The sequence below is a fragment of the Patagioenas fasciata genome, chromosome 1 (assembly GCF_037038585.1).
Source record: "Patagioenas fasciata isolate bPatFas1 chromosome 1, bPatFas1.hap1, whole genome shotgun sequence".
In the NCBI taxonomy this organism is placed as follows: Eukaryota; Metazoa; Chordata; class Aves; order Columbiformes; family Columbidae; genus Patagioenas; species Patagioenas fasciata.
The window spans coordinates 29,798,765-29,823,162 of record NC_092520.1 but is presented as its reverse complement, the minus strand read 5'-3'; the positions used below and the strand labels follow the sequence as shown (position 1 = coordinate 29,823,162).

Here is a 24,398-nt window from a genome sequence, read left to right as displayed (position 1 = left end):
CGGGGATGGGGCCTGCTGGGGAGCGGCGGCTGCGGCCTGGTCTGCCGGCGGCGGCGGAGGAGGGGAAGGGGTTGCGCGCCCGCCATGGACCGGTTCTCGTGGACCAGCGGGCTGCTGGAGCTGGGGGAGACGTTGGTGGTGCAGCAGCGCGGCGTGCGGCTCTGCGACGGGGAGGAGAAGGTGACGGGAGCGGCCCCGCGCGGGGCCTGGCGTGGCCCGAGAGAAGGGGCACAGGGCACGGCCCTGCGCCTCAGTTGGCAGGGCAGCGAGGAGCGTGACTGAGGGCGGTATCGGGCAGGGATGCGGGGGGGCTGGGTGGCGGCGCGACGAGGAGTGTGAGGGGGCCTGGGCGGCGGCGCGACGAGGAGTGTGAGGGGGCCTGGGCTGGAGGAGCAGCGGTCAGAGGTGTGGGACAGCGCTGCAGGCTCTGGCAGGGGTTGGCTCTGAAGGAGATTGGTAGGAAGGAGATCCAGGCTCTGTAGGACTGAGAAAGGCCTTGCGTGGTGTGTGCCACATGGAGGGAGGATTGACACTCCTATAGAGCTGGTGTCACTGATGTGAAACTTGACATAAAACTTAATGTCCATGGCTTGGGCTGTCACTGCCTGTGTCAGGGGCCAAGCGCTCCCCCACCAGCCACACTCCTTGGCTTTGATGCCATGTACAGGGTGTGCCACAGGGTTCACACCTGTGTCATCCTGGAGCTGTAAAATGCTCCTTAGCTCTGGTAATGAAGGTGTCTCTTGCCCTCTGCTCTCACTTGAGCCCACTCAGTTATTGCTTTGCATCACAGCTGGTGTAACTCTTGATCTCTCCTTTTTCCTCCCCAGAGTAGGTTCGTACCCTCAGAAAAAGCTGTAAAAATATGTCTCCAGTTTTACAAGTGTGAAGCAATTTGGCCATGCAGATTATTCCAAATACTGATGGCTGTCTGATAAAGAACTTTTCAACAATAAAATAAATAAAAGCAGTACTCCTGTGTGATAGACTGGAAGATTTCAGACTGTGCACAGGGTCTTCTTAGGTTGCTTTACTTTTTTGCATAATTTTTACTTTCTTTCTTAGTGTTCTGAAGCCAATAGCCCTATTTGAAATATGATTTTTAGGAATGTTTGTGTATCTTGTACAGCATATGGAGGGAGGATCCTTCAGGATTTCCTGGGGGAAAGTGTATACAGTTGAAAAAGGAAATTTGTGTATATCCATCTAATCCTTTTATACTAATTTTCTCCATCATTTCCTAAACTTCATTTATTGTGTTTTCTGGAAAAGAGAGTGTTCTCAAAATATTGGCTTGTTGAACCTGATTGCTACATTGTGGTAATGCATAATGTTTTCAAGATAAGTATTTATGCAACTCACTGGTTAAATTTGTTGTTAACCTGTTTTATTTTTTTTCTGTTTAGGTGAAATTTGATACAGGAGTATTACTGCTTAGCACACACAGACTAATCTGGAGGGATCAGAAGAATCATGTAAGTCCCGTGTTTGTTGCTTTTATGTCCCAATTGTAAATTCCATAATAAACAACAGGTAGCTTGCAATGAAAAGACTGCGCACAGAGAGGAGATTTTTCTTTACTTTGTGTGTCTTTCGTTATACAAGTGTAGTCCATTTTTTGGCTCACAGTGGAAAGAAAACTATGTATAGGAATGTTCTTTTACCCAGTTCTGCTTTAATAAAATAATAATGCACAGATGAGGAGGGATGGGAATGAATCACGTAAGTTTTCCTTTCCTATGGCACAAAAATAGAGGAAAGTCTGGTATCAGGCACTAAAACATTGGGTTTGAGACTGAAGTTGGATGTGTCAGGCAAATCATAATGTGAACTTCTCTCCCATACTTCTTGTCTGGCAAGATCATTTCTTCCTCATTATTTTCAAGTCCAAGTTTCCCTGTCTTCTGGTCCCAGCATATGCTCCCAGACCATGATTTGATCGTAGGATGTGTTTGGTGGCAGTATTTTTTTACGGGTCTTACCCCCGGAGCTGCTGTTCTTGTGTTGAACCATCCCTTCAGTAAGCCAGAACATTTGTCTGTACTGCTATGGAAAATTAACACAGAGGTGAAGTGGCAGCCACAGAACTACAATGTGATACTGCTGCTAAATGCTTTGTACCATCAACCCACAGCCTGAGATTGCTACAAACACATACAGCGCTCTCACCACTTTCAGCTGCAGTTGAAGGAAATGTCCTCCTTAGAACCAGGCTGGATTATGCTTGTTTTAAACACAGTCTTTCAGAAATCTAGCCCTGGAAGACAAAGTTTGGACAAAGCATGTGCAGATGACAACTTTTCAAAGGCCTGTGTTATTTCACTGAACTAGTTTTGTTGCAAGGATACTTGAAGCACTCTCACACCCAAAAGCCATTCCCTACCAAATATCACACCCTCTCTCCAAAGTATGGAGTTACTAAGAGCCTTCTAAAGGCAAGGTCACCAAGAATGTTCTTGATTTAGCAAAGCAATATATTTTTTTCCTTAGGGTTTGTTTGCAGGAACAGCAGAACTATTTTTAGTACAAATTTTTAAAAACTTTTTGAGAGCTGGTCCCCAGGGTGGTGTTACTGTTAAGTTAGGGGTTGATTGTCCAGATCATAAGCTATTCTCTATAAATTACCTTTTTTTTCTTCCTCTCACAGTCAGCATGAGAATTTAGCTATGCTAAACAGTCTGTGTAAATCACCTCTTACTGCTTCATCAACATCTGTTCTTGACAGGTGGGCATGTACTGCAGTGTACACTGCTTCTAATCTTCTTACCTGGACTTGGAGTAACATCACGGGCTGTGGTTTCAGCAAATCTAAAAACTGTCACTATCCCCAATCTCTCCTTCCCAGCAAAAGGATGACATTTATTTTCTGTCCCCGATTTCTCCCTCTGCTTGTAGGCTATGTGATTCTTTGTATCAAGATCATTGAATTTGGTAAATCAACAGAGAAGAAACTTGGAGAATAAGAAAAACAGTTTTCTTTTAACAAGTTGATTTAGCTCAACAAAGATTCTGACAGGCTCTAGGATTCATTGAAGAAGGGGCAGAAACATGTGGCCAAGGTACGGGCAAAAGTTACCCAGTTCTGATCTGGTACAGACCAATTCTGTTTAAGTGGAGCCAGATTTGTTTTTTTTTAATTTTAAATCTATGGTACACAAATAACTTTGTTAATGTGGTAAAGGAAACTGATTCTATCTCAAGCTGTTAGGAATGAAACATGTGGAACACGATGCCCTTTTATTTTCATGGTGCATTGTTGGCTGAGCTCAGCTGTGATATATCAGCCTTAGAAACCTTAGCTAGTTTACCTAGAATAACTTGTAGAGAGCCCCTTCTTGTGTCTGCAGACTTTAGTAATAAATAGGGCATTTGTCAGTAGGTTAACACAGCAAACCTTTTTACAAAAACAAAACATCTGTGTTTTATAGCGGTTGTTGTTACATGCCATCTGCAGTTGAACAGTATAGAAAACACAGTGATTTCCAAAGGAAAAAAAAGTAATTACTTAAAGTTTGTTGCATAACTAGATTTGTACAACATTTCAAATCATAAAGTCATGCATAATGTGAGCATGAGACATTAGGAAAAAAAAAATTCCAAATAAACTCACAGCATTTTTAACACATCTCTGTTTTTGTATCCCTTTCTCTTGCTTTTTTCTCCAGGAAGGTGTGATTCTAAGTCCTTGTGCGTACAACAAGTTCATAACTTTTCTGGCTGTGAAGTAAATGAATCAGTCATTTTGACACTGTACACAACACTCATGCCATTTTCAAAACATGTTTTTTTATTTTTAAACAGAAGTATCATTTTGCCGGTATTAAAAGTGTCCAGAGTTATGTGTGTTTCACAAACAGTAACTGTTCTATGTAACAGCCATAGAATCCAGAGCCACAGAAGAATCTAAATGGCTTATATTTGGAGTTTTTTAGAACAGGAAGTACAACCCACATTTTTTCCCAATGAGAGGTTTACTCATTAGTTGGAGTTCCTGCATGTACACTTCTCTAATCGCCAGTTTAATAAGTAAGTAAGTATTCCATGCAAAGAGGAACAGTTTTGGTAGTAGGGATAGAGAAGGCCCTGTAACAATGTTCATTGTAACCTGGTGTTAGGTACACCCCTCATGGCCATTGGAGGGAGAGGGAATGTAACCTGTCTCCTGTATTCCATGTGACTGTCGATCACCAGGCTGTTGTGTGGAAGATGACATTCACCAAAGGCTATTCACCAAAATGAGACGAGGCACCTAATTAGATGCTTTGAATTGCTCCCTCGAGCAATTTCTGTCTCAAAATCATACAGGAAGAGTTTAGCCTGGGTAGGTTAGCCTCCCACAGATGAATACAGCCTTGTTTCTTGCTCTTCTTTTTTTTTTTTTCTAAAGCTTGGTCCAATAAATGTGTGGGATGCCTCAACTGCTGGATTAAGTCATAGAATCATAGAATCATTTTGGTTGGAAGAGACCATTAAGATCATTGAGTCCAACCATAATCTAACTCAAGCACTAAACCATGTCCCTAAGAGCTTCATCTACACGTCTTTTAAACACCTCCAGGGATGGTGACTCCACCACTTCCCTGGGCAGCCTGTTCCACTGCTTCACAACCGTTTCTGTGAAGAAATTTTTCCTCGTATCCAATCTGAACCTTCTCTGGCGCAACTTGAGGCCATTTCCTCTTGTCTTAAAGTCCCTGTGTGTGAAATAGATGCAGAAATACCCATTTCACTCAGAGAATACTTGAGTTTTTTAAATTTTGGATACTGAAGATGTGTTAAATTCTCAAATGTTTCTGTGAGTCTAGCTTGAGGTGTCTGAGGTTGGCACATTAACATTTAAGTTTGTTTTCTGATTAGCTCAAATGTGGTTTCAAGTTTGTATTAAGTTTCCTATTTGTATTTCTCTTTAATAGATTGTTGCTATTGTTACCATCATATTACATATGGAGTGCCTCAGGCAGCACCTGTAGAAATCTGTAATGTTTGTGAAATGGGAAAAGAGAACACTTGGGTTTTGTGAATGAATAGTCAGGATGTGGCTTTAATTTCACTTGTGTTAATGTTGATTCATCCAGGAGTGCTGCATTGCTGTTCCTCTGTCTCAGATCGTCTTTATCGAAGAGCAAGCAGCTGGGATAGGAAAAAGGTAAGGTGCTAGTCATTGTCTTTTTCAGCTGCATAGTTTCACACGCATGTTACATGAGGAACCAAAGATTATGTATTAATTCATGGTAGGTTCCATTTGCAATCAAGTTTTCAGATTGGCAGCCACAAGGACCTGATTTCTTCGCTTGAGATCAAATGTATAAGAGAGTCATGACAAAGCAGTGTTTGATATGATTTGTTAAATGTCTTGCAATCACTAAACAAGTATGTGTTCTCTCTTGCCATTTGCATTTGATTAGTCATAAATGACAGCAGTGATTTTGCTGCATCTAAGTTGGAAAGCTGCTTTTAGTCTTTTGTGCCACAAAACTGTTTGGGGATAGAAACTCTGCCAGATCTTGTATTATATAACTTTTCATGACCGTATGACTGATTTTGAGCATGGAAATGCTAGCGATGGCTAGAAGGAACTCAAATATTATCACTCACTTGAATAATTAATTCAGTACGGTATGGGTACAAAGAAATTTCATAAGAAAAAGAGAAAAAAAAGTATTAACTGGAGAAATGTCTGTAAACTGAAGTTGACATCTGTATGCAGCCTACAGTCAGATGGGTAAGGTAATATGCTGGGAGTATCCAGAAGAAATCAGGTAATTCACTAATGCTGGAGAAGTCAGGTAAAGAAAGACCCATGAAAAAGGTGTCAGCAAAATGAAATGAGAATGGTGGACTTGCAGTCATGCTGTGATAGCACTCTGTTATGTTCCTAAAATAATGCTATCTCAAGGTTTGTTATGCTGGTAGGTATCATTTTAAACTGTTATTTCCACATATGTTACCTTTGAATGTTGGTTTTGGACAAGTTCACCCATATACAGTGTTTGCAAGTGACATATACGAGTGGGATAGGTTAGACATAATACTGAGACGTTTTGTTTTCTTTTGACAAAGATAGTGTATTTTGGCAGTAGTTAATGCAAGTCAAAAGCCAAATCAGATGAGTACTTGACAGTTAGTTTGTATCTTAACTAAAAGATTTTTTCCGAAGTTACTGTTTGAAATGTTAAAAAGTTATATGTATTTCTCAATAATTGATGATGGGTACATTTTCAGTTTTTGAGATGTTGCTGTTTTAGAGGTCATAGTAGTTTTTACATAAGATCTATTATAATATTGAATTAAAATACTTAAATGTTGATGCACAAAAGCAAAGCATTATTTGATGTACTTTAGCTCTTATGTGAGATAAAGTTAATACAGGTCTTTATTAAAATGTTAGCTTTGATTGTAGAAATAATTTTTTAGGTATTACAGAAAGCTGCCTCCTCTCTTTTTCTTAGTGCCAAAATAGTAGTTCATCTTCATCCTGCTGCTTCAAACAAAGAGCCTGGTCCATTCCAGAGCAGCAAATATTCCTACATCAAACTTTCTTTCAAAGAACATGGGGAGATTGAGGTAAGTTTTGTATCACGCAAGCCCAGCACATCAGATAGCTGGACATGCCTTTATACTCTTGTGGTGTTAGTGATAATTTTCCGTGATCTTTCCATGTTTACTTTTGAGGTGGAGCTTTTTCAACACATCCTTTTTGAAGAAAAACACTGTGAGCCTTCAGGTTTTTATGCTTTGGTTAAATAATGCAAATAGAGTTCCAAAAATGTCAGGAGGCATTGTTAGGCTTTGTTCTCATTTTAGTATATTTAATATAACCTTATACTTCCTTTTTTAATCTTTTAAGTTGAACACAGGATTTTCAAAAATGATGTCTCTGAAATCTGTTAGGTGTTTGACAGAGTAAAAGATGTTTCTTTGTAGCTAACCTTCTACTGAATAGGAATCAAGCAACTTATTCCTAATCATATCTCTAGTTTTATTGCTAAACAATTTTTGTTACCTTAGAGCTTTGTTTCATTTTATGTTTTATAATTATTTGGTTTAAAAGAAGGCTTATCCTAAAAAATAGACAAGATGCACTATGGAAAGAAATTTCACACTGTAAGATCCTCACTTGACAAGACTGAGAACTTTAACTTTGATAAATGGAAAAAGCCGTACCTCTTAACTGCAGAAAATCAGATTTTCAACTTTAGTTATATATGTATTATAAATACATGTGTATGATCAGACTCACTTTCATTTCTTTGTGAGCAGTTTTCAGCTTAGGACAAGTGTGGATTTATGCCTAGTTATAATAGTATTGGTGTTTTGCCCAATCGTAATACTATTTATTTTAACATTAAAGTTTGTGTCTGTGAATCGAACTTACTGTGTTTACTGATTATCTAGAATACAAGTTACACTCCAGATCTTTTCTTCATGATGTCAGGATGCTTTCCTGTGAACTTTGAATAACCGTAAGAATGGGATAGATTTTCTTTCTGGATTTTGGTCAGTGGGATACTCTTACTGATAACTAATTAACTAATGCCACCATCTGGTATTAGCAATAAACAAATAGGTGTAATAGATGCATATGATTGTCTTTATATTGAATTAACAGATCAACAATTGGATTGATCAGTTCTCCTTCCTCTTAGAAGCATGACTTTGAGCAAACCTTGACATTTTGAACTTTAGCATGTTTTAGAACATTTTGAATATCTGAAAAAAAAATGTGCAGTAGAAGTACTCATGCAAGTTTAACTAGTAACTGTATGGCTCCTTCTCTAACGTGTATATTTTTGAAGACTGGACATTAAGAATTTCCAGATAATGAATGTTGTACCATGGATGTGTCGATGTTACCATGTTTTGTGTTACAGTGAATTTTGTTTCATCTGCCACCAAGATGTTAAAAATACCCAGAGGTACTCTGCACGGTTTATTAAACATCTGTTGTTGCTCTTTAATGTTTGCAGTTCTATAGACGATTATCAGAAGAAATTACACAAAGGAGATGGGAGAACATGCCTACTGGTCAGACCATTCAAGTTAACAAGGATCCACAGGTGTGTGCACAGCTCTGACATCCTTCTGTATGTCACGTGTCGCTTTGTTTAGCTCAAGTGCAGCATCTGTATGTAATCTCTTGTTCCAGGTCTTGCTGCCTCCATATACTGCATCTGACATGCCTCTAGCCAACACTGGGCACATGTAGGAATTCAGTTTCTTCACTGGCATAAATTGGTTTCTCCTTTTCAGTTTTCACTTGATAGAGAACACTGTGGCCTCTCTTCCTTGAGTGTGTTTAAACTTGAATAGTTGATAATGAGCTCCATTTATTTTATAGACTCAGACACACACACGTATAATTATGCAAATATTTATTTCTATATATATAAAAAAATTGCACATCATTTTTTTCAGCATGAAAGATCTAGTGAAGCTGAAGGATTTTTGATCTTAATTATTGTTGTAGTTTAACCTGGCAGGCAGCTGAACACCACATAGAGGGGTTCGTTCACACACCATCCTCCCCCAGTGGCATGGGGTAGAGAATCAGAAAAAAATTAAGCCTCGTGGGTTAAGATGAAGGCAGTTTAATAGGACAGAAATGGAAAGTAATAATAACAACACTTATGTTCATAATAATAATAGAATGTCTAAAACTAGTTATACACAATGCAGTTGCTCACCACCTGTCAGCCAATACCCAGCCACTCCCCAAGAAGTGGTTCCTCCAGCCAGATTCCCCCAAAATTAATACTGAGCATTACACCATAAGGTATCAAATACCCTTTGGCCAGTTTGGATCAGCTGTCCTGGCTGTTCCCTCTCCCAGCTCATTGTGTACCTGACACCTCATGAGAAACTGAAACTTAACAGCAGCTAAAACATCAGTGTGTTATCAACATTATTCTAAAATAGAAAACACAGCACTATGCCAGCTACTAGGCAGAAAGTAACTCTATCCCAGCTGAAACCAGGACAACTGTGATTTCTAGTTTTTTTGTTTTGTAGCTGGAAGTCAAATATATAATGTGTAACTTTTATATAACTGTTTGGAATGTAATGGTTTGGAATCTCCATCCTTGATTGGATGTGAAGGGAAACAAAAGGACAAAGGATGAGGAAGAGGCTGAGGTACTAAATGCCTTCTTTGCCTCAGTCTTTAATAGCAAGACGAGTTGTTCTCTGGGTACCCAGCCCCCTGAGCTGGAAGACAGGGATGGTGATCAGAATGAAGTCCCCATAATCCCAAGGGAAATGGTTAACAGCCTGCTGCAACATTTAGACATGCACAAGTCTATGGGGCCAAATGGGATCCACCTAAGGATGCTGAGGGAGCTGGCAGAGGTGATCACTAAGCCACTTTCAATTATTTATGAGCAATCTTTGCTAACTGGGGAGGTCCCAGTTGCCTGGAAGTTGGCAAATATGACACCCATCTACAGAAAGGCTGGAAGGAGGATCTAGGGAACTACAGACCTGTCAGTCTGGCCTTGGTGCTGGGGACAGTTTTGGAGCAGATCATCTTGAGTGCCATCACGTGGCACATACAGGACAACCAAACGATCTGGCCCAGTCAGCATGGATTTATGAAAGGCAGGTTCTGCTTGACCAATGTGATGTTCTATGACAAAGTGACTGGCTTAGCAGATGAGGGAAAGGCTGTGGGTGTTGTTTACCTAGATTTTAGTAAAGCCTTTGATGCTGTTTCCCACAGCATTCTTCAGGAGAAACTGGCAGCTAATGACTTGGATGGGTGTACTCTTTGCTGGGTAAAAAACTGACTGCATGGCCAGGCCCAAAGAGCTGTGGTGAAGGAAGCCAAATCCAGTTGTTGGCTGGTTGCAAGTGGTGTTTCTCAGGGCTCAGTACTGGGGCCAGTTCTATTTAATCTCTTTATCAATGATCTGGACAAGGGGGTCGAGTGTGCCCTCGGTAAGTTTGCAGACAACACCAAATTGGGTGGGAGTGTTGATCTGCTGGAGGGTAGGATGGCCATACAGAGGGATCTGGACCAGCTGGATTGTTGTGCTGAGGCCAATTGTATGAGGTTTAACAAGGCCAAGGGCTGGGTCCTGTGCTTGGGTCATAACAACCCCAGGCAGCGCTACAGGCTCGGGGAAGAGTGGCTGGAAAGCTGCCTGGCAGAGAGAGATCTGGGGGTGTAGATTGACAACCAGCTGAATACGAGTCAGCAGTGTGTCCAGGTGACCAAGAAAACCAACAGCATCTTGGCTTGTATCAGGAATAATGTGGCCAGCAGGACTAAAGGAGTGATCGTCCCCCTGTACTCAGCACTGGTGAGGCTGCACCTCCAATACTGTGTTCAGTTTTGGGCCCCTCACTACAAGAAAGACATTGAGGTGCTAGAGAGAGTTCAGAGAAGGGCAATGAAGCTGGTGAGGGGCCTGGAGCACAAGTCTGATCAGGAGGGGCTGAGGGAACTGGGGCTGTTTAACCTTGAGAAAGGAGGCTGAGGGGAGACCTTATTGCTCTCTACAACTACCTGAAAGGAGGTTGTAGCATGGAGGGTGTTGGTCTCTTCTCCCAGGTAACAAGTGATAGGACGAGAGGAAATGGCCTCAAGTTGTGCCAGGGAAGGTTCAGATTGGATACGAGGAAAAATTTCTTCACAGAAAGGGTTGTGAAACACTGAAACAGGCTGCCCAGGGAAGTGGTGGAGTCACCATCCCTGGATGTGGCACTTAGGGACACGGTTTAGTGGTGGACTTGACTGTGTTAGGTTTATAATTGGACTTGATGATCTTAAAGGTCTTTTCCAACCAAAATGGTTGTTTGATTTAAATGTATGGTCTAAATGGACAGTTGTTATGGAGCATCTTTTGTCATATGTTAGATTGCCACCTTTATCTGTCTGGATACTTCTAGATTATAAACCCTGACAAACATGTAGGTATTGTTTCTGTGTATGAATATGTTGAATATGTGAATATATTGAATGTACAGTACTATGAATGAAATAGGATGATTTAAACATTGTTCAACGTCAAATCATTTATGTCATCCTTTGTAAATGTAGTACCTATAAGCATGGTTGCATTTGGTGGACTAATAAGGAAGCCTACACCCTGCATCAAGAATCACTTAATGAAAACGCCTTTTTTCCTGTTCTTATTCCTAAATCATAGCAAATCATTAACAGTGCAAAGCTTTGCAGTCAGGGATTTGAGGGCTGGCACCAATCCCACTTAGGTACCAGCCCTTCTAAAACACATTCAGCATCAAACAAAGGATTCACCGTCACTCTATACTGATACTTCTCAGCAAGGTAAATCAGACTGTGCTTAGCACTGTGTTTCTGTGGCTGCATTTCTTCACGCTAGAGGATTTCTTGAGGCAATCATATTTGGACACATGCATTTCCACAGCACTGGTACAGATGTTCACAGGGACTTGGGAGGCTTTAATTGAGATGAGCTGGAATGCTCAGTCCTGATCAGGCTATTAAGCATCTTCATATTAATAGCTTCAATATTATGATCTTACTATTCATCTACTACAGAAAATTTGTATATATTTTACACTTAGTGTTTATTTTTTGACACTGGTTTAAAAAATGCTTTCAATAAATATATGAAATATTGTATGCATTATAACAGCTCTTGAGGGGAGTGTTTCCTGTCTTCTAATGTAAGTTTTTTCACAGAGAGGCGGATGAGAAAACTTAGTATTTCCTATTTTGATTCTTTTCATTATTTTCTTTTACAGGCAGGAAGAATAAGAGCTGTAGGAATTGTAGGGATCGAAAGGAAATTAGAGGAAAAAAGAAAAGAGACTGACAAAAACATTTCCGAGGTAAATACTACTGAAGTTTCAAGGTCAATCAACTTTCTGAGCCATTTGCATTCATTCACACTTTCTTTTAGGGGCAGCTGAGACTATTTATTGTTTTTGTTGAGAAGTCTGAATTGATTAAGAGTGTATAATTTACAGTTACGTACTTTGTTTAACTGGCTTTTCAATATATGTAAAGGTACTTCATTTGAACAGTTCCTTTCAAGAAGGCTCTTATTTGAAACTAATGGTGTGTATTTATAAAATTAATTTTGGTAGAATTAGAAATCTGAGTTCAGTGACTTTTCATCAGGAGAAGCAGAACACAAAGGCACCTGCAGAAAGTTTGAGTTTTTTCCTGCCTTTTTTTTTTTTCAGCTAATTTTGTTTTCAATTGAAATTTTAACATATATATTTTAAAAAGAATACATTGATCCAAGTATCTGTGCATAACTGTGGTGAAGTTAGGCATTCACCTTATAAATATTCCGTTTTTAAATGTTAGATTTAGGCTTATAATGATAGTAAAATGTTCTACAGTCCAGGCATTGGGAAGATGTTACAAGTTTCTTTGCAAAATACCTGGGCTAGATGGAGACCATCCTTTTCCCCAGAAACAGCACAGTAGTTGAATTCCATATCTCAATACCGATGGACAACAGAGACAGTTAATTTCTTCGTATATACCTGGGAGCATTATCCTCAAAAAATTGTCTGGTTCTGTCTTGGTAGCAGACATTAATTTGTAAGTATTCATAAACTACATGCAACAGATTCGTTTTTGTGGAAAAACTTCATTTGATTCAGTGTGCCACAAGAAAAGACATTCACTGCTCTGATACATAAGAAGATTCTAGTACCTTTGCAGGCTTCATGCTGTTTCAGATGCTAGTAGCATTAAACTTTTTCCTTTCTGTTTATGAGGCACATAATGAATGAAGTTCTGTGTGTAGTTCAAAAGGTATTGTGGTTACATGCACATGTATATGGTTCAAAAGGTATTGTCTGGCTATTTTTTCCTTTAGTAGCTTTGTCAGAGGGTAAAATGAACCCATTTATATGTGTTGTATGAACAGAGGAAAACCATGACTTGTAAAATCCTGTCTTCCTCCAGCTTTAAATGTTATAAATGACTTAATTTAAAAAATGGTGCCCTGGCTTCCAGGAAAAGACTTCCTGCATCTGCTGTTCGCTGCTGATAAGAATCCAGTTCTTTAGCCTTTTGTTTATCTGAGGAAGTTCCTGTTAGGTGTGTGCACATTCCCCTTTGTTTCCAGGCCTGCCCTTGGTGAGTCAAGCAGAGGAGGAGCTGGACACAGCATGCTGTTTATTTAGCTAAATCAAGGGTTCTTTTGATGAATGATGTTTTCATGCAGGTTATAGAGATTAGAAATAAGCTGGGAAAAGCCTTGTTAGAAAACTTTTTGTTGATATCATATACAAGTACAGTAGAAGGGCTTTGATTTACACTAGAGATTGGGAAAGATATTGTAAATTATCAAATTTGGCAGATCAGGAAGTAAGAAGAAATTTTCCAAACAGAGTTCCAAAGTGTTCTGATAGTGGTACATTACTGTTATATGCTGGTACATTTTCTTTTCTCCCCCTGGGCCAAGTTTTGTCCCACTTAATTTTGGGTACCTAATTTACGTACCAAATGTTGAGAGGCTGGACTTCTCCAGTCAGTGGAGAAACACTGGCACCGTTAGGGGGGATTCAGATGAAAAGTAAACCCTGTCCCTTCCTGGAGGCATCTCTTTCTCCTCTTTACATGTTACATCTCAGAACAATAAGCTGCTAAGTCAGGCACCTAAGTGTAGATGGGAGCAATTGGGTCTTCGTGTGTAAATTCTGCTGAAGTGTGTCTTTCTAGTGAACAGTTGTTCAAAAAAGTCATTGGAAAAGGTTGACCACCTGTCATGTATTTCAGACAAGCAGTTGAGAAGTCTGAATATGTGTCGCTGAGGATGAGAGAAATGAGAGTTGGTTTTTAATATAGTTGCTAACATTTTTTTAATGAATTTTATTATGCTAGTTGGTTATCATTACTAAAACTTTTGAGTTTCAGTATACCTTCAACATTTTTAAAAGTATGCTTTATTTAAGCCTAAAAATACTCTTCTTGGGTTGCTGTAGAATTTTTGTATTTGAGCCCATAGCAGTTTACTAAACTGAATAGACTTCATATAATTGTGGTCCTATGATGGATGTCCAGTTTATTAGGTATTTTTGTGGAAACAAAGTAAAAGATTTCTTAGACTAGAAAAAATTGGTCTGTGCAAATAATTTTTTCCCTTGTTCTAACAGGTATTTTGGGTTTTACGTCCAACAACTAGAGTTTTCAGAGGATGCTTTTTATCTAGTGTTTATCTTAATTTATTTAAATCTGATCATTTGTCATGTGGACCTTATTTCATTAATTTTTCAAACTGTTTCTTTGTTTATTATGGTAGCACCACTGTTCCTATGTATGTGATACTTAAATGAGGTTGCCATGCATTTTCAGAGGTTTTGCCTCTTCGGTGAAGCAAACGTGAAAGCATATACCCTCTTCCTTGCTCAATTTGAATGACTCTTTGTTACTAACATCTACTGATAAAAGTAAAATAGTCTTGTCAGGAGGAGTACTTCTGTAGCTTCACAGCTGGCTTGCTGCAGGTCAGAAACAGTAAATATCCTTGAGTGAGGGTTAACTCTTGAGAGAAAACCTCCCATCACCATCAAGAAATGTTCCCCCAGCTCCTAGGAAAGCACAGTAAGGTTGGATAGTTTAACCTCTTCTGGGCTTCAGTATCTTGTTTTTCATTCCTGGCATATGGACTTCATAAATCATATTGAACTAGTGTTCACATCCTGGAAAAGTGTGTGATTATTTGATTCTTCATTCTTTGTTGTTAATGGATTCTCTAATTTTGATTTTGAGACCAGATATAGAACAGCTATATCAGCTAATTATATATGATATCTCAGATTATAACAGACTAATCTAAAGGGACAGCAGCTCTTGTGAATAGTTTGAGTAGGTGGACCAAGGCAGCTCACTGTATCCGTGAAGCTGAATTCTGTAATTATACTGATCTGCGATGTCTGCTTTTCCTTTCATTTCAGGCTTTTGAGGACCTTAGCAAGCTAATGGAGAAGGTATGGCATGTCACTTACTCAAGCAGACTTAGGCTTGTTTTCTCAGTTTTAAGCGTGGTTCTCTGTTGAGCTGAAAGTTGACTCATCTATGGGTCTTTCTTGATAGGCTAAGGAAATGGTGGAGTTATCCAAGTCAATAGCTAATAAGATTAAAGAAAAACAAGGTGATATCACTGAGGATGAGGTAAGTGAATTTTGTTCTTAAAGTCAACAGAAATGTTCCTATGCACAGCAAAAAGCTATATGTTTAATGCATGTAATGTTAATAAAGAACACTTCATGGTTAGATTTTTTGAGCTTTAATTTTACATAAAGTAAAAGTGATTTACTTGTTTGGTATTACCTTTCTTGTGACCCTTTCTTAAAAGCAAAGACTTTACTGCTTTTGTGTACATTTTTGTATTTTTGACCTCTGCTGGTCAAAAATAAATAGCAGTAAGTCTTGTGTTCTTTTTTGACAGTAATTGACTTTATTGGTAGTAAACTGAATGGATTTATTCACCAAAACTGTATTATAGTAATAAAACCAAAGACTTAAAGAATCATTCACTAGCTGATGCACCTTTAAATGTTTTTTGTTTAGACTATTAGGTTCAAGTCCTATCTACTGAGTATGGGTATAGCTAATCCAGTTACTAGGGAAACACATGGATCTGGTACCCATTACCACATGCAACTGGCAAAGCAACTAGCTGGAATGCTACAGACACCACTAGAGGTAAAGTACCTAATTTTGCATGAGCACTTTCTATGTGTTGCTGAATTTCGATGTAAATGTGTTTTGGCTGTCCCACTGTGCCTCTAAAGTCTCAGATTTAGCAGCACAGTCTCATATTCAACATCTGTTGAAGGAATATATGTCCTGGAAAGTAAAAATGGTAAATTGATTGATATATTTAATGTCATGAAATTCCTTGTTCCTGTGATTTACTCTCTACTTCAAAATCAACTTAATTCACAGTCTTTGGATGTAGTATCACTGTTTGGCATTTTAAAAATATTATATAAACATACAATGTAAGAACTTACCTCTTGTGTTAGAAATACATGGTATTTCCTGGGTAGTTGTTTTCATTAAAGCTCATCATGTAGCTCTTCTGTTTAATCCGTGAAATGCAAGTTGAGATACTGTGTTTACTAGATTAATGCTATTTCTCTTACCAGTCTTGTGCTTAACACAGGAGCGAGGAGGGATCATGTCACTTACAGAAGTGTACTGTCTGGTAAATCGCGCACGGGGATTAGAGGTGAGAAATTTGTTTTATTACGTATTTTATAAAATGTACTTCACTGATAAATCAATTAAAGAAAAAGGGTAAGTATGTTCCCTACCAATTGCTGACTTTGTCTAACAGCACAAAGTGATCAGCCCATTATTAAAATTAGGGATTTTTACCTTTTTCCTTTCTTCTTCCATGTAATGTTCATGTATACTCTATAAGTTGTCATAATGTATGCTGCTTCTTATAATGTCTTATAAAAGGGAAAATCCATCCTCATCTGGAAAGAAAACTGAACAGAGAATACTAAAGAATGGTGAATATTTGTATTTTGTGGAATACATCCATTCTTTCTTTAAAGAGGGAAAGAAGGATTATTATAGAACATGTAGTAAGCGAACAGAAAGAAGCACAGAAGCCAAGAAAATAGACTGGACAATAGAAAGGAAGAAAATCAACAATATTGTGTAGCCTGGTGTATTTTATAGCTGCAGTTATTAAAACTGTTTGTTTTGGTGTTATGCTGTACACTTAAAATGCAACTCGTGAATAAATATGTTTTACTATTTTAATAGTTGCTGTCACCAGAAGATTTAGTAAATGCTTGTAAGATGCTGGAGTCACTGAAATTACCACTAAGGTAAGATGTATTTATAACAAGTCAGACCATGGTGCTTGGATGGCTTAGTATTTTACCGGCAGTAGATTTGGGTTTTTTAGACAAATTATCCTGTGCTTAAAAATGCTGCTGTATGCACCAACATCCACTCTACAGTAAAATATGGATTTTTAACTGTGGTTCACTTTGCTAAAAAGACAATATTATTTTCACTTCCAATACAGTTTTTTTCAGACTGGGAAAAGTGTTTAACTAAGCCGAGACTTGTGCCTTGCTCTCGTCAGACTCTTCAGATGTTGAAGATGCTTTTAATGTTGAGTCCATTTTACAGAGCTTTTTTTTTTTCCTTTTGTAATGTGGTTATAGGTGTAGCTGCATTAGAAATGTGACCATAGGTGATGTGCTCAGGGGTTTTACTTATTTAGACTTTTTCTTTTGATTTTAGGCTTCGGATATTTGACAGTGGTGTGATGGTGATTGAACTCCAGTCTCATAACGAAGAGGAAATGGTAGCTTCTGCTTTAGAGACAGTAAGTATACTTCGTTTCCTTCAGTGTTCTGACTGCACTGGGGAAATTTAAACACACTAGGTATATAAATATACCACTTCCAAGTCTTCCAAGAGTAATACTTAAATAGCACTTTTCATCTTCGGAGTTCTGTTCAGGCAATAATCTTAGTCACTGCTTTCTCGTTAAAGAATAAATCACTTTTCCATCTCTTTTCAAAATTTGTTAACCTTCAACCTACCTCCAAATCTTTTGCACTGTAGGATGAAGTTCATGATGTATTAAGCACTTAATTTAACAGAAGTGGACTTCAGACACTGTACACAATGTGCTTGAAAGCAGTGAAAGTAGCTCTTAAATGTTGATATAGGCAGTTGTTTGGTTTAGGTTTATTTCAAAACACAGTACATTGTATGTGTAACACCTTGTACTGAATTTGCTTCTGTCAAGAGCACTGAGTTGGAGAGTAGTGTGTGTAGAATTAAGCTAGCTGCTTCAGCAAAAAAATAGTATAAATAACCATTAAGGAAGTTTCCTTCTGTTCCCTAACAATTGCTCATTGTGGTAAACCTTTGTGGGTTTGCTGCCTCTGGACTCTTTGAAGTTCTGCTGTCCCACTATTTGATGCATTTTCCTGTGTCTTTTCCAGTGGGATGTAATTTTTTGTTTTTCGTAAAGTTGAGCAAAGGTTGATTCAGTGTATCCAAAGTTAAACATCAAAGAGGATTTTGACTTGGGCAGTTAAGAAAAAGTAGAGCTGTCACAGACACCTTCACACTTGATCCATGAGGTAGAGTCTTCAGTGCATTTTGCATAATTGTTACCATATAGCTTTCTCTCATCAAAAAGAGTTTTAGATAAGATAAATGTATTTAACTATCTAAAAGATTCCATCCTAAATTATCAAAACTAAAACACTTAAATCTTTCAATATATGTTAATCATTTAACTTTATTTTCTTATAGTTGCAGAAAAATACCTAGTCCACTTTTAGATGTTTTTCTGATGATTTTTGGTTTTTAATTAATTCGTTGCCTTCAGTAAGAGAGCTTATCTCTTTGAAAGGAAAAACCTTTTTTTTTTTTTTTTTACAAATGAGGTCAATTGCAAAAAGCAACAGATGGTGGATTTATTACCAAAGTGCCTTTTCACTTTTATTTTCATTATACGAGACTTTGACTCCATAGAAAAACATACGGGAGAGGCTTTGAATGAGGAAGGCAGGCCCGTAAGGGAAAGGGAAGATGAGATCAGGCTTGTGGCCAAAAGCAACCTGCACTTAATGTATAATGTACAGTAACATGAAACTTCTGAGAAGAAGTGAAAGGAAGTCACAGGGATTCAGACAGGAGAGAGATGTGGTTTTGAGTGGCTGGTGAAGACAGGAAATGACATGGAAGTCAAAGGAAACTAAAGTCACCCTTGAATGAGGGTAGTACTTTGGAAAGGAAAGATAATTAATCACCCATATGCATATTAGATTGTATAGCTGAGTTCAATCACTAAGATTTGATCTCTTAGCTTCGTAAAATCTCAAGTTAGGACTAATGTAATCTGAGTTTCTGTAGAAAGACTACTGCTGAAAAAGCTGCAGAATAGACCCTTCCCCACCCAGTTAGGTAGGAAGCAGGAAATGGCAACTCCATCTGGATTTACAAGTTTACTTGAATCTGAAGCAGTGGAGAAATGGAAGAATTATTAATTTACAGGGTAGTAAAACATGTTTACGTGGGAAATTCCATGCAGTAATAGTCCTGCGCTTCACATCTAATATTTTAAGCATCCAGGCGTCCAACCTGTTTGAGAAGGTTTCATTTTAGCATGTATTGACTAGCGTGGTGGAAACAATGAGACCAAAGTTTTGAGTCCCAAGACTGAACCAATCTTTTGTGTCATCTGAATGTGATGGAGGCTTTTACTGATCCCTTTAAGTATGCCGTAACATAGGGTGTAGCACTAAGGTTTGGGGATGTTTCTATAGGCAGTGGAGATACTTTAAATCCCATTAAGCTCAAATTTTCCACTTCCATCTGAAATGACTTAAATTTCTAAATCGATGGCCTGCCCTGAATGGGTCTTTTATTTCCTCACTTAGGCTTCAGTGTTTGCAGAATCACTTACTGTATTTGGGCTGTGTAAATACTGATTGTGACAGTATACTGCTGTCTGAGCTATTCTAATTTTTTGCTCATTTTGCCCCAAGGTATTTTTTAAAAAAATCCAAAGGAAAGGGTACCGTGTGACTTTTTTTTTTTTTAAGATTTCACTATTTTCTACATTCCGTTTCCATACTTCGCAATTTTTCCGGAGGAGATATTTTTAAGAGGAAATACTCATGATTATTTGTACTTTATTTAAATGCAAACAAGCTAGTTGTCTTCCCAAGGGATTTGCTGCCAATTTATCACTTCACAAGGCTAGACCTGATTCAGTAGCCAAGAGACCTTGTTATTTTTCTTTAATGCCATAGTTTGTTTATTTGCGCGTTTGTTTTTTTAACAGGTATCTGAAAAAGGTTCTCTCACAGCCGATGAGTTTGCTAAGCTGGTGGGGATGTCTGTTCTCTTAGCCAAAGAAAGGTAAGTAATAATTGCTGTGTTTAATACCTTCGTTCTCATGTTGTCTCCAATTAATACATTCTTTTGCTTTCTCTAGGCTGCTTCTTGCTGAAAAGATGGGCCATCTTTGCAGAGATGATTCAGTGGAAGGCTTGAGATTTTACCCAAATTTATTTCTGACACAGAGCTAATCTAGTATGTGTACAATTTATTATGTAACAGTTGAACAAGAGAGCAGAGGGCAGAACCCTTCCAACAACGGACTTCGAAGATTTTATTTTGTTAGTCACCTGCAACAGTGATGAACATTGTAATGCTTTACACTTCTCAGGTATTTCAAGTGCTGAATCCTCTTAACATGGAACTGAAAGGAAATAGGAATCACCAAGTCAGAAGCATGTTAATTGTCTCAAGCCAGCTAGCTCGTGTTTCAAGTTTTATTTGTCGTGCTCTGTACTTTCTCATTCAAGATAAGTCAGGTGAAGATTCCACACAAGTGAAAGTGGAGAGAATATCCCTGTAACACGCCCTGAGGGTCGGCATCCAGAAGACAAGTTACTTCATTTTACAATTTCAGTTTGTTTATGTCTAGAGCAACAAAGTAGACAGCTGTCTCTGTAGCGATAAGAAACGTGATTTCGGTGTGTACTGAGGTATAAGGAACAAGCCAGTGCAGAATAACTCCATCTCTCTGAAGTGATGAACAGTTTTCTGAGAGAGAATCTTGGGGTTCTTGTAATTTGAGACAGAAAGAACCTGCTGCAGGAGAGATTAACATATGTCAATCTAGAAAACACAGTGTTTATTTTGTTATGTCTTGCATCTCAGAATGAAGCATTGTTAGCACAGATGTCCTCCCTTCTCTTTCCTCACCATCTTCCTTCCTGCCTCATTATGTTGCACTTCGGGTGCCCTTTCTCTGTCCTCTCTATGTCACAGACTGGAGCAGCCTCCTGTCACTCTACCAGACTCTGTGCTTTAATGCACTTGGTTTTCATCTGCTAGTTCTAATGAAATATCATTTGTTTGTTTCATCAGCCTGTTATCTGTTTTGGAGAGACAGTTCAATCACTTATATCTTGTATGCAAAATTTAATATGCTTTCTATATTGAAGAGAGGAAAAAGACTATCACCCTGTGTTTAATAGTCATGAGGTATCATATCATTTGCTTTTCCTCACCATGTTCACACTGAATGCAACTGATAGTCTCAGCTTTCATAACTCCAGTGGAGTTGTTACATTACTTGAAGATCTGTTGCTGTGGTAATAATGGTAAGTGGATGTTTACGATCCATGTCACTTTAAATTGTTGGCATTTTGAAATGACCAGTTTTAATAAATAACAAAATTAATTCAAGGTATGGGCAACAACAACATATATGTAACTGCATTGTGGTTGTAATGGCTAAATTAACATTACGAATAAGGAGAAAAAGGCTTTTAGGAGCCTGAAAATACCTTCAGAACTATTTCAGTGCTACCATAACTTGGACAACCGTAAAAAGCCTGCCAATAATGAGTTCAGTGCAAAGATCCCTATAGTGGTGATGCTTTTGGTTTGGAGGATGCTCATTTAGATGCAGGGAATTGTGTCCACTTATCCTTGTCAGGAGCAAGCTTTTATGCAGTGCTTTCTTTAGGGCACTTTTCCTCTGTTTCCTGAAGGTGCTAAAACTAATGTATTTGACACAGCTGAAGGAACCGGTTCTGACATCTAGTATCGCCTCTTTGGGAGCCTTAGGGCTTGCTGCTTTTCTTCATCCTCCCACAACCCATAGAAGGGATCTATGCGAGGTACACCAAGCGTTGCGCATCTAAAGAGAGACTGAAAAGCGAGAAATTCAGAAGGAAAAAGCTGTCTTATGACAACTGTTTCTTTTGCCTCGTACCCGAACCTGTCAGACCAGAGGTTTACAGGGCTGAAACTCTCCCCACAAGGGGGCATGTCTTCTGCAGAAGGAACAGAACAAGAAAGGAAATACCAAATGTAAACTCCCAGCCTCCGTTGCCCCAACCCTGAGCATTTATTGAATTATCTTAATTAAGCAGTAACAGTACAACCTATTTAGAATGATGGTACCTTCTCAAGCTTTTCTTTCCCAAGATTTTTCCTTGTTGTTTTTGTTTTCAGGGGAGAACTTTCTAGGTGAAATTGTATAGTTGGCTTAGAATGTAAACACACACATGAGAAAATGACTACTAGGAAATAATAAAAAGATTTTCTTAAATAGACTGTTCTGATGGGTTTTTTTCCATGCTAAATGTTTTGGGCAGCTTTAAAATCTTTAGAAATCAAAATACTGGGATTCCACGGGGCAGGTTTTTAAAGTACGTCAGATTTTTGCTGTCTCGTTGTGTACCCAAGAGGGTACAAGATGGTTTTGATTTTAAATTGAAAATCAGAATTAAATGTAATTAGAATGCCCTGGTTGTGTTGCACAACAGGCTGTGATCCATTCCAGGCCAGAATCGCTGAGCTGTAGATGTCCACACAAGCACCAGTTCCATGAGGAAGCCAGTTAGAGCCAAGCACACATCCTGTGCTCGCGCTGCAGAGGCGTTTGACATGTTCAAATGTGTTTTCCCAGCTGAAGGACAATAGAAATCATGTATCTGATACCATCCTGAGAGCCGGCTGTCGGGCGAACAGAGTGAGGTATTTACGGGCGTGTGGTGTCACGGTAGTACATCACACTGTCCTGAACTGTCACTGAGCAGTCCTGGTTCCATTGGTACTACCAGCAAAAAATCCATTGACTGTATTGAAGCAGGATTATAGGGAAGAGGGAAATGCAGGAGCTGCCCTCACAGATCATTCCCATTTAATACAGAAGGTGCTTACATGAACCCTATTTCCTTTCATGTTTTGATTGTTCCTAGAATATTTATATCATGATACGTGACTGTTATCTCATTTTGCCGGGGTTGCCAAGTTATACAGTCCTTTGAACAGAGGATTGTAACAAGAGGTCTGTTCAAAAAGTGGTCTTTTTTTCTATGGAGTGGTCTTAAATGATTCTTACGTTTTCCAGTTCAAAACACAGGTCTTTTATACCTCTGACGGCGAAAGAACAGTGCTCAGATATCTGTACAGCTTTTCTGTTTCTCCTTTGTTTTCAGAAATATTCAGCCTATGGAAATGTGGATCTAATCTGAACCATGTTTCTGAACTGAAAACATTTATTTTTTTCTCTGAAGGATACATATGTATGACTGCACTTAAAAGTCTTCAGAAGTGTATCTTTATTAATCAACTACTGGTTGCGTGTTGATAAGTTAAACTCTTCAATGCTCAGTTCTTCTGATAGGACACTTAGATTTTGTCCAAAGGTCCTGACTGCACTTGTAAAATTAGTGTAAATATTGTCACCCAACTTGTAAGGACCGTAGTGGGAGGCAGCAGGAGCCTGTTGCCAACGGGAGAAGTTTGTGCTTCTTCAAGCCTGGGGCTCTCATTAACAACTGGACAGTTCTTTCAAAATACACACTAAAAAAGCAGGGATGGCTAATTCAAAAATAGTTGTGGATTTGATATGAAATAATTGTTGTCTTTGAGAAGACACCCTTCCCTGATATTTTTTTTTCTGAGCTAGATTCACAGATCTGACAATTACATTGCTTCTCCTATTCTAGCAGTTCTCATTTCCTCCTAATTCTCAGCGCTTCAGGCATTCATGTGAAATGTAAGACACTCTACTTCTGGGTCTTCCTCTCCTGGGAAGACTTAAACTCTCATTTTGTTCTCCAAAGAATGAGGTGCAAGTACTCAACGCTAAGAGGATATTGTGGGCATGTCTGTTGGCAGCATTCCTCTTTATTTTAAGGAAATACTTAAATACTTTCTGGAGTAGAGGCCCAAGTATTGTGCCTCCAAAGTAGTTGTCCTGGCCAGCAGGCTTAAGAGTAATTTTTCTTTGTGGTTTAGAATTAAAGTTAGAATTAAAGCATTATTCAAGTATTTTTAAAACCCACCAAAACACAAAAACTTCAGGAATGAGTGAGGAAACCTGTTTCAGAAAACCCATAGCCTGCTAGCTAGCACCTACTCGTGAGAGGCACCACTCTGCTTTGTGTCCCTGCTCCAAACCAAACCTCAGGTAGGATCTTGGGTCTCCCCCTTTCCCACTGGAGTGTGAATGCCAAGAGTTCAAATTCCCACTGATAAAAGAGCACACTGAACCTGCTCTGCCACGCTCACAGCAACCATGGACAGCAAGTTCCAGGCAGAACAGGCTGCTGCTGCTGGAACAGCCACAGCACTTGTGCACATCTACCTCCTTATGCTCTGAGCATAAGGGCTCTGAATACATAGACATTTTGCATTGGTTTGTTCAATTTAAAGTATTTTATGTACTTGGAGGGTTTCACTTTGGTGATGATGAACAATCATCAAAATGATCTTGAGGAGTAAGTAAAGGAAGGGGCTGATATAATCTAAATGCTGTTTCACTGTGCTCCTGCATCCTTTGCTTCCTACATGCAGAACATTCCCAGAAGCTCAAAGACAGGACTTTCTTTTAACCAAAAAGTCTGCAGGAGGATATACGCTGTGTGAA

At 38.8% G+C, this 24,398-nt stretch overlaps 1 protein-coding gene across 1 annotated transcript; it reads left to right on the top strand.

Moving 5' to 3' along the window:
* Positions 1-4: 4 nt before the first annotated feature.
* On the top strand, positions 5-22,072 carry VPS36 (vacuolar protein sorting 36 homolog). The gene is made up of 14 exons (XM_065862612.2): positions 5-180; positions 1,407-1,475; positions 5,076-5,146; positions 6,450-6,564; positions 7,968-8,057; positions 11,728-11,814; positions 14,902-14,934; positions 15,041-15,118; positions 15,518-15,652; positions 16,116-16,181; positions 16,730-16,794; positions 17,219-17,303; positions 19,785-19,861; positions 19,938-22,072. The coding sequence occupies exons 1-14, from the start codon at positions 85-87 to the stop codon at positions 20,029-20,031; spliced, it is 1,161 nt and encodes a 386-aa protein (XP_065718684.1). The 5' UTR covers positions 5-84; the 3' UTR covers positions 20,032-22,072.
* Positions 22,073-24,398: the final 2,326 nt, after the last annotated feature.